The 13,856-nt window shown below is 42.7% G+C and overlaps 1 protein-coding gene across 9 annotated transcripts in view; it reads right to left on the minus strand.

Moving 5' to 3' along the window:
* The window catches only part of LOC141156853 (regulator of G-protein signaling 8-like), a 49,720-nt gene that overhangs the window by 18,966 nt on the left and 16,898 nt on the right, over nt 1-13,856 (minus strand). For 3 of the 9 annotated variants that reach the window (XM_073643300.1, XM_073643303.1, XM_073643306.1), the window contains exon 2: nt 5,013-5,114. In XM_073643300.1, the coding sequence (XP_073499401.1) occupies nt 5,013-5,114 (102 nt within the window). Of the gene's footprint in view, nt 1-5,012; nt 5,118-13,856 lie in introns of all 9 variants that reach the window. The other 6 variants (XM_073643299.1, XM_073643302.1, XM_073643305.1 and 3 more) reach the window with 2 other exon arrangements.

Genomic DNA, 13,856 nt, shown 5'->3' on the forward strand with positions numbered 1-13,856 from the left:
GAAATTCCAAAACAATTTGTGAACCCATTGGAATTATCTAGTATTGATGCTAATCTTTGACCCTACTGATAATCTTGGAAAATCCCCTTTAAAGAGGAAATGCATTGTACTTAAAAAGCTACAGTACTTCTCAAAGTTACAGTGGTTATTGAACGCTTGGACATCAGAAGGTGTGTGCCCCAAAGAGGAAAATGTCATAAACAATTGACCAATTTCTTAAATCATGTTTTCGTGTTACATGCACTTTTTTTTATTTATAATTTTTGGATTTTTTTTTCATATCATGATCTTTATTAAAAATCAAGCAAATTGGTAATCTTGAAATTTTTACATTGATTGCTGGGGCCATTTTAGACTCTAATTTGCTGTTTCAGGAAGTGTTTTCAGCAGTTTCCTTATCATCAGAGGCAGTATTACAATGACAGATAACACCTCTATACATGGGTGATCACATAGGATCCACCAATCAGAATCAGTGGTGTCACAGTTGACCCTCCTCCCTTCACAATGACATTTGCACACGCTCATTAGGAGCTTCAATAGAAAAGTTGGGTCAGAGTCTGTTCATTGTGGCTAATGTACATGTATTGTTTCCTGAAACAACAGGAAGTTAGAAAGTGAAAAATTCTGAGTGGCCAGTGTGAAAATTGCAAGATTTCTAATGTTTATTTTTAGTAAAGATTGTAATAAAAAAAACAGTACAAAAGTAAAAAAAAAAAAACTTATCAAAAAAAAAATCTGATCTACACACTACATCGGTCATTTTCTGATGAGAAATTCCCTTTAAAAACAGCTTTTGCCATTATACACTCAGTTTAGTTTTATAAAATGCATTTGATGAGCACTTATTACTTGCGGTGTAGAATTATTTTTCTGGGGGTCTGTTCACATATTGATTTTGTTAACCATGGAAAGCTCCAGATACATACTGTATGTTCAATGGGTCTATAGGAATGTATGAATCCATCAAATGCCAAAAGGTCATATAAGGCCATACACTGGGACTCCTGACGTATATCTCCGACAGAATGCCAGAAGCTCAAAATGTAGTCTGAATATAGCCTACGTTTAGAAATCTACATGAAAAAATATGCTTCTATGATATACATAATACATATATATGGTACATAAAAAATATATATACATACAGTATATACATATCAATATGTATATATATACCTATATACAGTACAGACCAAAAGTTTGGACACACCTTCTCATTTAAATTTTTTTCTGTATTTTCATGACTATGAAAATTGTACATTCACACTGAAGGCATCAAAACTATGAATTAACACATGTGGAATTATATACTTAACAAAAAAGTGTGAAACAACTGAAAATATGTCTTATATTCTAGGTTCTTCAAAGTAGCCACCTTTTGCTTTGATGACTGCTTTGCACTCTCTTGGCATTCTCTTGATGAGCTTCAAGAGGTAGTCACCGGAAATGGTTTTCACTTCACAGGTGTGCCCTGTCAGGTTTAATAAGTGGGATTTCTTGCCTTATAAATGGGGTTGGGACCATCAGTTGTGTTGTGCAGAAGTCTGGTGGATACACAGCTGATAGTCCTACTGAATAAACTGTTAGAATTTGTATTATGGCAAGAAAAAAGCAGCTAAGTAAAGAAAAACGAGTGGCCATCATTACTTTAAGAAATGAAGGTCAGTCAGTGCGAAAAATTGGGAAAGCTTTGAAAGTGTCCCCAAGTGCAGTTGCAAAAACCATCAAGCGCTACAAAGAAACTGTCTCACATGAGGACCACCCCAGGAAAGGAAGACCAAGAGTCACCTCTGCTTCTGAGGATAAGTTTATCCGAGTCACCAGCCTCAGAAATCGCAGGTTAACAGCAGCTCAGATTAGAGACCAGGTCAATGCCACACAGAGTTCTAGCAACAGACAAATCTCTTCAACAACTGTTAAGAGGAGACTTTGTGCAGCAGGCCTTCATGGTAATATAGCTGCTAGGAAACCACTGCTAAGGACAGGCAACAAGCAGAAGATACTTGTTTGGGCTAAAGAACACAATGAATGGACATTAGACCAGTGGAAATCTGTGCTTTGGTCTGATGAGTCCAAATTTGAGATCTTTGGTTCCAACCACTGTGTCTTTGTGCGACTCAGAAAAGGTGAACGGATGGACTCTACATGCCTGGTTCCCACCGTGAAGCATGGAGGAGGAGGTGTGATGGTGTGGGGGTGCTTTGCTGGTGACACTGTTGGGGATTTATTCAAAATTGAAGGCATACTGAACCAGCATGGCTACCACAGCATCTTGCAGCAGCATGCTATTCCATCCAGTTTGTGTTTAGTTGGACCATCATTTATTTTTCAACAGGACAATGACCCCAAACACACCTCCAGGCTGTGTAAGGGCTGTTTGACCAAGAAGGAGAGTGATGGGGTGCTACGCCAGATGACCTGGCCTCCACAGTCACCAGACGTGAACCCAATCGAGATGGTTTGGGATGAGCTGGACCGCAGAGTGAAGGCAAAAGGGCCAACAAGTGCTAAGCATCTCTGGGAACTCCTTCAAGATTGTTGGAAGACCATTTCCGGTGACTACCTCTTGAAGCTCATCAAGAGAATGCCAAGAGTGTGCAAAGCAGTCATCAAAGCAAAAGGTGGCTACTTTGAAGAACCTAGAATATAAGACATATTTTCAGTTGTTTCACACTTTTTTGTTAAGTATATAATTCCACATGTGTTAATTCATAGTTTTGATGCCTTCAGTGTGAATGTACTATTTTCATAGTCAAGAAAATACAGAAAAATCTTTAAATGAGAAGGTGTGTCCAAACTTTTGGTCTGTACTGTATATATATGAATATTTATGCATATTTTGCTATTCTGGTGCACATCCTACAGTATCTGTTACATTACTTTGCATCAACAGTATTTGCAATTTGCGGTCATGTGTAATTTAATTAAATAGAAGCACATTTTAATTATGACTGAACCAGTAGCTCTAAAGCTGATTTACAGACATAATCTCTGATCCTCACTGTGATATGTGCACTGGCTGCTGCAACATTGGCCAAATTGACTTTTGACTGTAGTGTATCCTAAAACAGGACAAATGATTTTAAGCCTAGCTCGGCTATAATCAGAGTATAACTTAATAAATAAATTAATAGTCTTTAAAATGAAAAGTTCTCAAAAATAACTATTAGTGCAAGTGCAGACGACGGTGCAGATTCTCTCATCTGAGAAATGGGTCAATTATGCAAATCACTCTGATTAGAGTGTAATCTAATTCTCTCGGATGAGGAGAAGATAGAGAAAACAAAATTCTCCATCTTCTCCATTCTGTCAGCCCAAAGAAATCAGACTGTACTCTGATGTCATCCGAGTGCAGTCCGATGTTTTTATGCACTCATTGACTTGCATGGCCAAGTGCAATCCGAAAACCCAATCAAATTCGAGACATGCAGAGTCAGTCTGAAGAAAAAAATCAAACATGTACATGACTCCATAGAATAACATTGGTTCTGATGTTTTGTTGGTTCGCACTCGGACCGAAAATATGATGAAAAAAGTGATGTATTTCGCACTTAATGTCTATGTAAATGACCCAAATAGCCCCAGAATTGGGGTCCAAACTTCCAGTAGATGGGCATGACAGGAGCACAAGTTTACTCAAGTCATTTACGAAAGCACCGTTCACCCTAAAACTTTTTTTTCTTTACTTTCTTTACAATTTAAAACAAAAATAGTAGATTTTTTCACAGCTGATTTTTTTTAGGGCTATTTATTTCTTTTTAATAAAATAGATAGTAACTCCTTGGTAGGACCTCTTTAAGAACATGTAGTTAGTTGCAAGGCATTTTTAATTTCGAGATGAATTCCAAAGTCTCTCTTGGCTGCCAAGTCATCTGTCAGAAGATAAGAGACTGAATTAAAACAGTCAGTTTGCCTCTAACCCTGTTGCCGCTATAGCTTCTCCGGCAAGTCTCTGGGAAGTGGATGGCATCCCGCAGAGCCATGCATTATTGTTGGATCACTCTGGATGCTTGTGAGCGATATTCCATTTCACATCGTATTAGGAAAATGCTTATTGCAAAGTCTCTCTGCCATAATATATTCAGCAATAATAGCTGCTCATGTTTCCCCTGAGATTATACTAGCAAGAAAACCAGAATACGAGCGTACGGCATTCTAATCTAAGAATATATACAGCCTATATTTATAGCATAAAATATGCTGCACTGGACACTTGGGTTTTGCAGTTACATTTTTAGGAAGCCCTCTGTTGTTATCTTCAATTATTGTCTTTTCATAAAATGCCAGACAAGGAATAACACCATCAAACGCTGTGCAGACAATGGTGTCACTGTTTGGCTGTAGAAAGGTAATGCTATTGTCTGTATATAACAGGATTGATTTTTTTTTAATACTTATTAGAATAATTTATGACTAGTGATGATCGAGCACTGAAATGCTCGAGTGCTCGGTGCTCGAATAGAGCACATCAGACCCTCAGACGCGCTCTACTCAAGTAGCTAGCATAATAGAAGTCAATGTAAAACTCATTTTTTCCGGAGGACGATGAGTCTCTCTCTGTCTCTCTATCTCTGTCTCTCTGTCCCCGGAGTTCAAAGAGTCCGGCTGACAGAGGAGTGCCTGCACTCCCAGCCGGTGAATACCCCGACGTGCGTCTCAGATGATTCAAATGAGCTTCTTATGGAGACCCAAGTACTCGAGCACTGCTCGATACTGTACCAAGCAGTGCCAAGCACGCTAGCCCATCACTATTTATGACACTATTAATACTGATTCTGACTAAAGGTCCAGAATGTGACCAAAAGTAGTATTGTTTTATACAACAGTACCCAGTTATATTGGTGCGGCATACAATACTGAAATCATACAATAAGGGAAAAAGTGTTCAGCTATAGAAACACATGGGATCCTACATATGAAAATCCATTATTAAAAAATCCAAATCAAAAGATGAATAAAAAAATCTATGAATATACTGAATATATAGATGTCAACAATGGAACACTTACTTTTGTCCTTGGCTGTGTTTGGCATCATGTAAAGATGAAAAATCACTTAGAGAGTCCGACTTCTGTGAAAGGCAGCTAAGGTGAGTTCGGATTCCTCTGCTCCTGCTAAGAAAAGAAAAGATTGTGTCTGTGAGAATTTTTACCCAGTCATCCAGAAGAACATTCATGCGGTCAAACATTGATGTTGGAGATGAGGCCGGGCTCACAATCTCCGTTCTAGTTTATCCTAAAGGAGTGGAGGGGGTTGAGTTTGCGGTCGGTTATGTTCTTCCACACCAAACAACCTCAACTATGTCTTTACAGACCTTGTCACTGTGGAACGATCATGAGGAACAGAAAAGGGCCTCCTCCAAACTGTTCCCAAGCTGGAAGCAAACAACTATCCAAAATGTCTTATATGCTGAAGTATTAAGATTTCCCTTTACAGAAACTTAGGGGCTTATGCTGACCCCTGAAAACCATCTGACGCACCCCCTGGGCCATATTCTTTAGGGGAATACCCGGAGCCGGATCAGATGGGGGTTGTAGTCTCCGAGTGGCTGTGTCCAGGGTGTCAAGCTCAGAGTATGTGGCAGTCCTACAGATGTTACAAAGTTCGATATGTCGACTACGCCACCCGTTGGATTGCGGTCACTACGGCCGCCGCTGCAGCAGGGTCCGCTGAGGCTGATGGTGTTGGTGCAGCTTTAGATAGTATAACCCCCAACGGGAGGGGTATGGCCTCAGGGGGTCAGGTGCAGAGGATGGGGGTTGTGGTGGTGCAGCGTAGATGATAATTAAAGACAGAGTCGGGTTGTGCAGTTCAGGGTGTTTACTTACTGCAGATATTCCGGTCACTCCGGCCTTGAGTGACCACCCGAGCCGTGCTGCGTCCACCAGGTCCTGGATTCAGCCAACCCCCAAGCAAGTCCGGAGCGTGTCCCTGAGCCCTCCTTCTTGTCCTTTCTTCTGGCCGTCCCCACCAGGGATCCACCTAGGTCCAGCTCCCTCGGGCCTTCTGTTGGGAGACCCTTGGCCTTGGGTTCCCTGACCCTACACGTGGTTTGCCTTCAGGGTGGATGTGGTGGGTGGCCGTGGCAGATCCTGCCCACGGCCTCCGGTCTCTGGCTGAGGTATGCTTTAGCCCCCACCAGTTTGGGATCCGGTACCCTGTTGCCAACTCTTCACCCTGTGATTGTATTTGGGTTCTCAGAGTTCCTTCTTTCTCCCCCTCTGGGTCTTTCTTGCTCTCCTCTCTCACTCTCTCTGGGCCTGGGGCTGCTCTTCTCCTCTGCTCTGCTCTTCAGGTTATACTCTGACAGACTGACTGACCTCTCACAGACTGACCCTGATCTTAGATGGTGCCCACATTAAATACTCCCTCTATGTGTGAGCTCAGGTGACCAGCACCCAATGAGCTCCTAACTTTACCCAGGCTGCTCCCCCTATCTGCCCCTACACTACTGGGATGTACCACCCCCCTCCCACTCCAGCCAGGAACAGACTCGGTCGTACCTGCACATTTCTAAGTGGGAGTACCGTTGGTCTGTTCCTCGGAAATGGGATGTGTGTAGTGCATGCAGCTAACTGAGCTCAGTTCCACACTCCATCCTTACCCGGGAGTGGAATACCACACCTCTGGGTTGAGGTGCAATACCCCTGTAGCAGCCGAATCCTCAGGGTGCTACACATCCCTATAAAGTTATCCATCCTCCACCAAACTTTACACCTGGCTCAATGCAGTCATACGGATAATGTTCTCCTGGCACTTGCCAATCCATACTTGTCCATCAGATATCGAATTGTGATCCGTCACTCAACAAAACACAACATAGGACTGCTCCAGAGTCCTATGCTGATGGAGTGCTTTACATCACTCAATCTGACACTTGCCATTGCGCTTGGTGATGTATGGCTTGCTTGAAGCTGCTCATAATGTACACTTTCTGCACTGATGTAAGTGCCAGAGATTTGGATCTTCGCACTTATGGAGTCAGCAGAGCATTAGTGACTCTTTTTCCCTCTGCTCATCATCACTCAATGACCCCGCTCTGTAAATTTACAGGGTCTCCACTTCATGGCTTGGTTGTTCCTGGGGTTTCTTAACACTACCACATTTCAATAATACCTCTCACCATTGATTGTGGAATATTTAGGAGGAAAGATATTTCATGAACTGACAGATGGGCTGACATCAGTGACATCCTATTACTGACTAAAAGAAACAAATAATAATAATAAAAGGCTACACAATGTCACCGGTTACACTTCTTACACACCAGGACACATTGGGCAGATTTACTGACTGAGCCAATTTTAGAGACAGAATAAACTAGAGTGATTTAAAATTCTCCAAATTTTCAGGCCTTAAAACACCATATTTCCTGTCACCATGGGAGGCAGAGCTCAGACTCCGGCTCACAAAGGAAGAAAGGGACTTAATTCTCACTCCTATGGCTTGTCTAAATGTAATAAAGTTCAAGAAAATCACTACAAGCTGGTCTGTCTTTTAACAAATTGTGCTGGAGACATCAAACACACACTGGGAGCCTCTATCGCATTTGGTGGCACTGCCATCTGGTCAGAAGACCCTTTTGAATCACCTGGTAAACAAAGCATGCCCATCTAAAATACGATCCATTTACTTGATTGATCAAGCCTAGGTCCTGACCTATGTTCTGTCCCGACATTTTATTGTATCAGCGAAATGCCTAATTCCACTGCATTGGCCCCTATACAAATCCCACCAATTGAAACTCAATGGGTTGAGAAAGTGAACTAGATTTGTAGGATGGAGCAGTTGACAGGCTGGCAGAACTGAACACATGATGGGTTGATAAAAGTTTGTAACTCATAGCTGAGAATTTAATAAAGTTTAGGCTATCCTAAATCATGAAAAAAGGAATTGTTGTTCCAGCGTCTGGTAAAATAATTCTTTCTTTATTTTTCATCCATTAAAAACTTGCAAAAATTACAATGGTTGCTCCCCTGCCCTGTCTATGCAACCAATGTAATTTTTGCAAGTTTTTAATAGACGAAAAATAAAAAAGAATTATTTTACCAGACGCTGGAACAACAATTCCTTTTTTCATGAGTACATCCTGATGTGGATCCACCTGGTTCCGTGCAAGCTGGATTATAAGTACTGGGTGAGCTGACTTTCCTTTTACTATATCCTAAATCAACCCATTTTGAGACTCTGTTTTCTTTCCAAGCTATACAGACTAATGTGAGAGATTTAAAAAGTTATTCCATCTGATCAAGTTATCACTGAGGGGATAACGTTATAACGTGCTGATGGCTGGAGGACCCACCTCTGGGCCCCTACCAATTCCAAGAACTGGACTCTGAAGTGCATCATTTGAATGTGGCGATGGCAGAGCTTGCACAGCGTGGGACTGTCACGGATAGGCAATTATGGCAATCAGAACCCAACACTGGGTCTCCATCGATCTGGAGAACAGAACTCAGAAGAGCTTGGTTTTAGTGCAGACATGGAGGCTCATAAGTCTCCAATTAAACGTGGCTCTTCAAGGCTTTATTCTTGGGATCAGTAGGGACCCAATGGTGGGATACCCAAAGATCATCAAGTTATTGTCTATTCTGTGATTAAGTAATTACTTGCTAAGTTGGAAAAAAATCTTTCTACCAAATAGAATTTTTTTGACTGCAAGTGCACTTTTACCCTTCCTTCCTTTATTTCTGTTTCTCTTTTTTTTTCCTTCACTTTTGAATTACCCCGCAGCTTAGAATCTAATAGTACAAATAGGTAATGTTTCTCTGATTAATTGTGGTGTCCGGATGTAGTAATTGTGGTAATGTACGATTCTCTATTGTCTTACTACATCCTTTATTGTTTGTGATGTTTTATTCATGTGTATTCAAGCTGTTCCTTTCTCTTAATAAAAAAAAATCACTATACTCCTCGGTTGGTAGGACTTGACCTGGGATGGTAGGACTACACTACTGGGATAGTAGGGCTTGACCTGGGATGGTAGGACTACACTACTGGGATGGTAGGGCTTGACCAGGGATGGTAGGACTACACTACTGGGATGGTAGGACTTCACTACTCGGATGGTAGGACTACACTACTGGGATGGTAGAACTTGACCCGGGATGGTAGGACTACACTGCTGGGATGGTAGGACTTCACTACTGGGATGGTAGGACTTGATTCTTGTTTTCCCCTACCTAATTTCCAGGATCCATGGGGTGCTGTGCTGAACTCTTCTTCGTAGGACTTGTTCAAGGGTGGGGTGTGGGGTGCCGATCTCTACTGGGTCTCATTACCCTTTAAAGTAACTTATGCTGTCAACCTAGGCTTGTCTTTCTCTTTCTAGGCTGCCTATTTGGTACATAAATCCTAGTTACTCTTAATCCAATAATTGTATTATGCCATTAAAATTTGAGCACGTTTCTGTAATCTCAAGCACCAATTCCACATGTGCAATATTGGACCGCTAAAAAAACAAGGTCTTGTAATGTTTTCAATTTTAGCTTTAAGAAAGTATTTTAAGGGATTGCACCTTAGACAACATATATCACTTATCTATGTATATTGGAACAGTGGTCGCACATGCTCCCTGACACTTCATTCACACAGAGGACTTCCGGGTCAGTGGTGGTCTCAGCCATCAGACATTTACCATCTGTCCAGCTGATAGGTGGTAAATGTTGTTTATGGCACAATACAATCCCTTTTACCAAAACTAATGAAATGTGCTTAGCTTGTGTACCACCACTTCTGATCAAATACTGCTGTAAAACCACTTATGAATACACTTTTTCCAACTTTGAAACTATTAAATTTTTCAGAAAAAACAACAACAATGCACAATAGGAACCTGGATGAGTGGAGGAAGAAGATTAAGAAAATATGTAACTGCAAAGCTATTTTGCATATCTATCAGGATAAACTAACATGTTTTGAAGAGTAATCAATGTTTTTTTTCTGACATATATATGTATATATATATATATATATATATATATATATATACACACACACTGTATATGTATATCTCAATAGTGCATATGAAAATGAGCAACTTTATAATATAGATTTGCCCATTACTGAGATAAGAGATGGCAGTTGGTGCTCATAAAGTACTATGCAGAGAGGAGGAGGGAGGAGGAAGAGGGAGGCGCTAGAGGCAGTCATATATTTTGCTGCAAGTTCTCCATAGCAATTTTTATTATATGATATGCCACTTTTCTAATTTTGCCCAGTCCTTAGTATTATTATTATTTATTATTATAGTGTATTTATTCCATGGTGCTTTATATGTGAAAAAGGGGTATACATAGCAAAAACCATTACAATAATCTTGAACAAACGTGACGGCGACTGGTACAGGAGGAGAAAGGACCCTGCCCGCGAGGGCTCAGTCTACAAGGCATGGGTGAGGATACAGTAGGTGAGGGTAGAGCTGGTTGTGCAGTGGTGTGGTGGAGCGGTGGTTAATAAAAATATAATAATATACAACAGTCATAAGTAACATAGCTAAAGATAATATAATAATTAATGCAAAAATAATGACCACCCTGCTCATAAGAGCTTACAATCGACATTACTGCAGGTTGTACGCTTGTCAGAAGAGGTGGGTCTTCAGGTTCCTTTTGAAGGTTTCCCACAGTAGGCGAGAGTCTGATGTGTTGGGGTAGAGAGTTCCAGAGTAGGGGGGGATGCACAGGAGAAATCTTGTATGTGATTGTGGGAAGAGGAGATAAGAGGGGAGTAGAGAAGGAGATCTTGTGAGGATCGGAGGTTGCGTGCAGGTAAGTACCGAGAGACTAGGTCACAGATGTATGGAGGAGATAGGTTGTGGATGGCTTTGTATGCCGTAGTTAGGGTTTTAAACTGGTGTCTCTGGGCAACGGGGAGCCAGTGAAGGGATTGACAGAGAGGAGAGGCCGGGGAATAGCGGGAGGACAGGTGGATTAGTCAGGCAACAGAGTTTAGGATAGATTGGAGGGGTGCCAGAGTGTTAGAAGGGAGGCCACAGAGCAGGAGGTTGCAGTAGTCGAGGTGGGAGATGATGAGGGCATGCACTAGTGTTTTTGCAGATTTGTGGTTGAGGAACGTGCGGATCCGGGAGATATTTTTGAGTTGAGTTGGAGGAAGTGGAAAGAGCTTGGATTTGTGGTTTGAAGGAGAGATTAGAGTCCAGGGTTACTCCAAGGCAGTGAGCTTGCGGGACTGGGGAGAGTTGACAGCCATTGACATTGATGGATAGGTCAGATGGGGGGTTGATTGAGATGGTGGAAAGATGACAAATTCTGTATTATCCATGTTAAGTTTTAGAAATCTAGCAGAGAAGAAGGATGAAATAGCAGGCAGACATTGTGGGATTCTGGTTAGTAGGGCGGAGATATTGGGTCCAGAGAGGTAGATCTGTGTGTCAAGGTGATACTGAAAGACACCATGAGCTATCCTAGGCCGAAGGTGTAAATGGAGAAGAGCAGGGGCCCTAGGACTGAACCTTGGGGGACACCGACAGATAGAGGGCGAGATGAGGAGGTGGTGTGTAAGTGGGAGACACTGAATGTCCTGTCTGTTAGATATGAGGAGATCCAAGATAGGGCTGAGTCTGTGATGTTGAGAGATGAGAGAGCCTATAGTAAGAGGGAATGGTCCACTGTGTTAAAGGCAAATGACAGTTCCAGAAGGATGAAGACAAAGTAGTGCTGCTTTGATTTGGCGGTTAGTAGGTTGTTGGTGAGTTTATTCAGGGCAGTTTCAATAGAATGGTGAGGTAGGAAGCCAGATTATGAGCGGCCAAAGAGGGAGCAGGAGGAGAGGTGGGAGGACAGTTGAAAATGGACATGTTGTTCCAGTAGTTTTGAGGCATAGGGGAGAAATGATATGAGGCGATAGCTAGTCAGAGAGGATGGGTCAAGGGAGGACTTTTTGAGGAAGGGTGTGATCAAGGCATGTTTGAAGCATGAGGGGAAGACACCAGCTGTTAGTGACAGGTTGAAGAGGTGGGTTAGGGTTGGGATGAAGACTGTGGTAAAGTTGAGGATGAGGTGGGACGGGATTGAGTCAAGTTCACAGGTGGTAAAGTGTGACTTGGAGAGTAAATAGGAAAGTTGATATTTCGTAATGGTAGAGAAGCTGGTTTTGGGGTAGGAGGATTGAGTAGATATGAGGAGGGGCTGTGGGAACTTTAGGCAAAAGCTTTGTCTGATGGTGTCAATCTTCTATTTGAAGAATGAGGCAAAGTCTTCGGCTGAGATGAGAGGAGAGGGAGGAGGCGCTGGGGGACGGAGGAGAGAATTGAAGGTGTTGAATAGCTGTTTACGGTTGCGAGACAGGGAGGATATGAGACATGAGAAGTATGTTTGTTTTGCTGCAGTGAATGTGGACTTGAAGGTAGTGAGGGACTGTTTGAATGCGATGAAGTGCTCATTGGAGTGGGACCTTTTCCATCTATGCTCAGCAACCCTGGAGGCCCGTTGCAGTTCTTTAGTTAGGCTGGTGTGCCAGAGTTACCTGTTGATTGTGCGAGCTTTGGTATGTGTGAGGGGGGTGACCGAATTGAGAGCTGCAGCTGTTGTGGTGTTGTATAAAGTGGCAGCAACATCCGCATCATGTAAGGAACTAATGTCTGTAAGAGGGAGAAGGGATTCAGAGAGCGAGTGTAGGTCAAGGTGTTTAAGATTTCTGTGAGGGTGTGCAAATTTGTGGAGTGCGGATTGTGGTCCTGGAGAGGAGAGGGTAGAGAATGTAAGTAGGTTGTGCTCATAAAGAGATAGAGGTGAGTTAGAGAGGTAAGATAGGGAACAGAGGCAGGGGAAGATGAGGTCCAGAGTGTGGCCATCTTTGTAAGTGGCTGCAGAAGACCATTGAACAAGGCCAAAGGAGAAAGTGAGGGATAGAAGCTTAGAGACAGCTGAGAGGTAAGTGCCAATGAGGATGTCAAGTCACCCATGATGATAGTGGGAATGTCAACGGAGAGGAAATGAAGTAGCCAGGTGGTGAAGTGGTCAAAGAAGGTGATGACTGGTCTTGGGGGGAAGTAGATGACAGCCAGTTGGAGGTTGGAGGGGGAGTAGATGCGCAATCTGTGCACCTCAAAAGAGGGGAGAGTAACGGATGGTGGCCGTGGGATTTGAGTGAAGGAGCAGTTATCTGACAGGAGAAAATCATCTCCTCCACCATGCTTTCCGCTGGGATGGGCGGTGTGAGAAAGATGGAATCCACCATACGAAAGTGCAGCTGAAGAGGCTGTGTCAGAGGAGGTGAGGCAGGTTTCAGTGATGCCGAGGAAGGAAAGTTTGTTAGTAATGAAAAGATCATGGATGTAGGAAAGTTTGTTGCAGACAGAGTGAGCGTTCCATAGAGCTCCTGTTAGCGGGACTGGGGAAGCGGGGGCTTGGCGGATGTGTATAAGGTTAGAAGGGTTGCAAGAGTTTGTGATAGATCGTGGATAGGAGGTGGAAGTGACTGTGGGGATGTGGTGAGGAGGGCCAGGATTTGGGGAGATAACGCCAGCAGTGAGGAGGAGCAGAGAAAGTGTTAGTAGGTGGGAGCAGGAGAGAGCATGAGGTGGCTGTCTGTGCTTAGAGACACAGGATTGAATGCTGAGGAATAGTTATGAGGAGGAGGTGAGATGAATGGGGAGGATGGAGGGAGAGATGATCAGTTTCTTACTAGGTGTAGGGATTAGGAGTGGCTGTAAAAAATGAAGGATTAAGAGGGTGGGAGTGAAAACTAACAAAAACATTGTTTACAGTGTCCAAATATCCAGTTACCTTCAGTTCCCTTCTGGTTCAATTCTGGTATAATTCCTATGTTCACACTTAAGCAATGACACTTAAGGTGATGGACGCAGACTAAAGTCTATGCAGGTAAGTAAC

This window comes from Phyllobates terribilis, unplaced genomic scaffold (genome assembly GCF_046119375.1).
Source record: "Phyllobates terribilis strain yellow unplaced genomic scaffold, ASM4611937v1 Scaffold_8__6_contigs__length_399053987, whole genome shotgun sequence".
Classification (NCBI taxonomy): Eukaryota; Metazoa; Chordata; class Amphibia; order Anura; family Dendrobatidae; genus Phyllobates; species Phyllobates terribilis.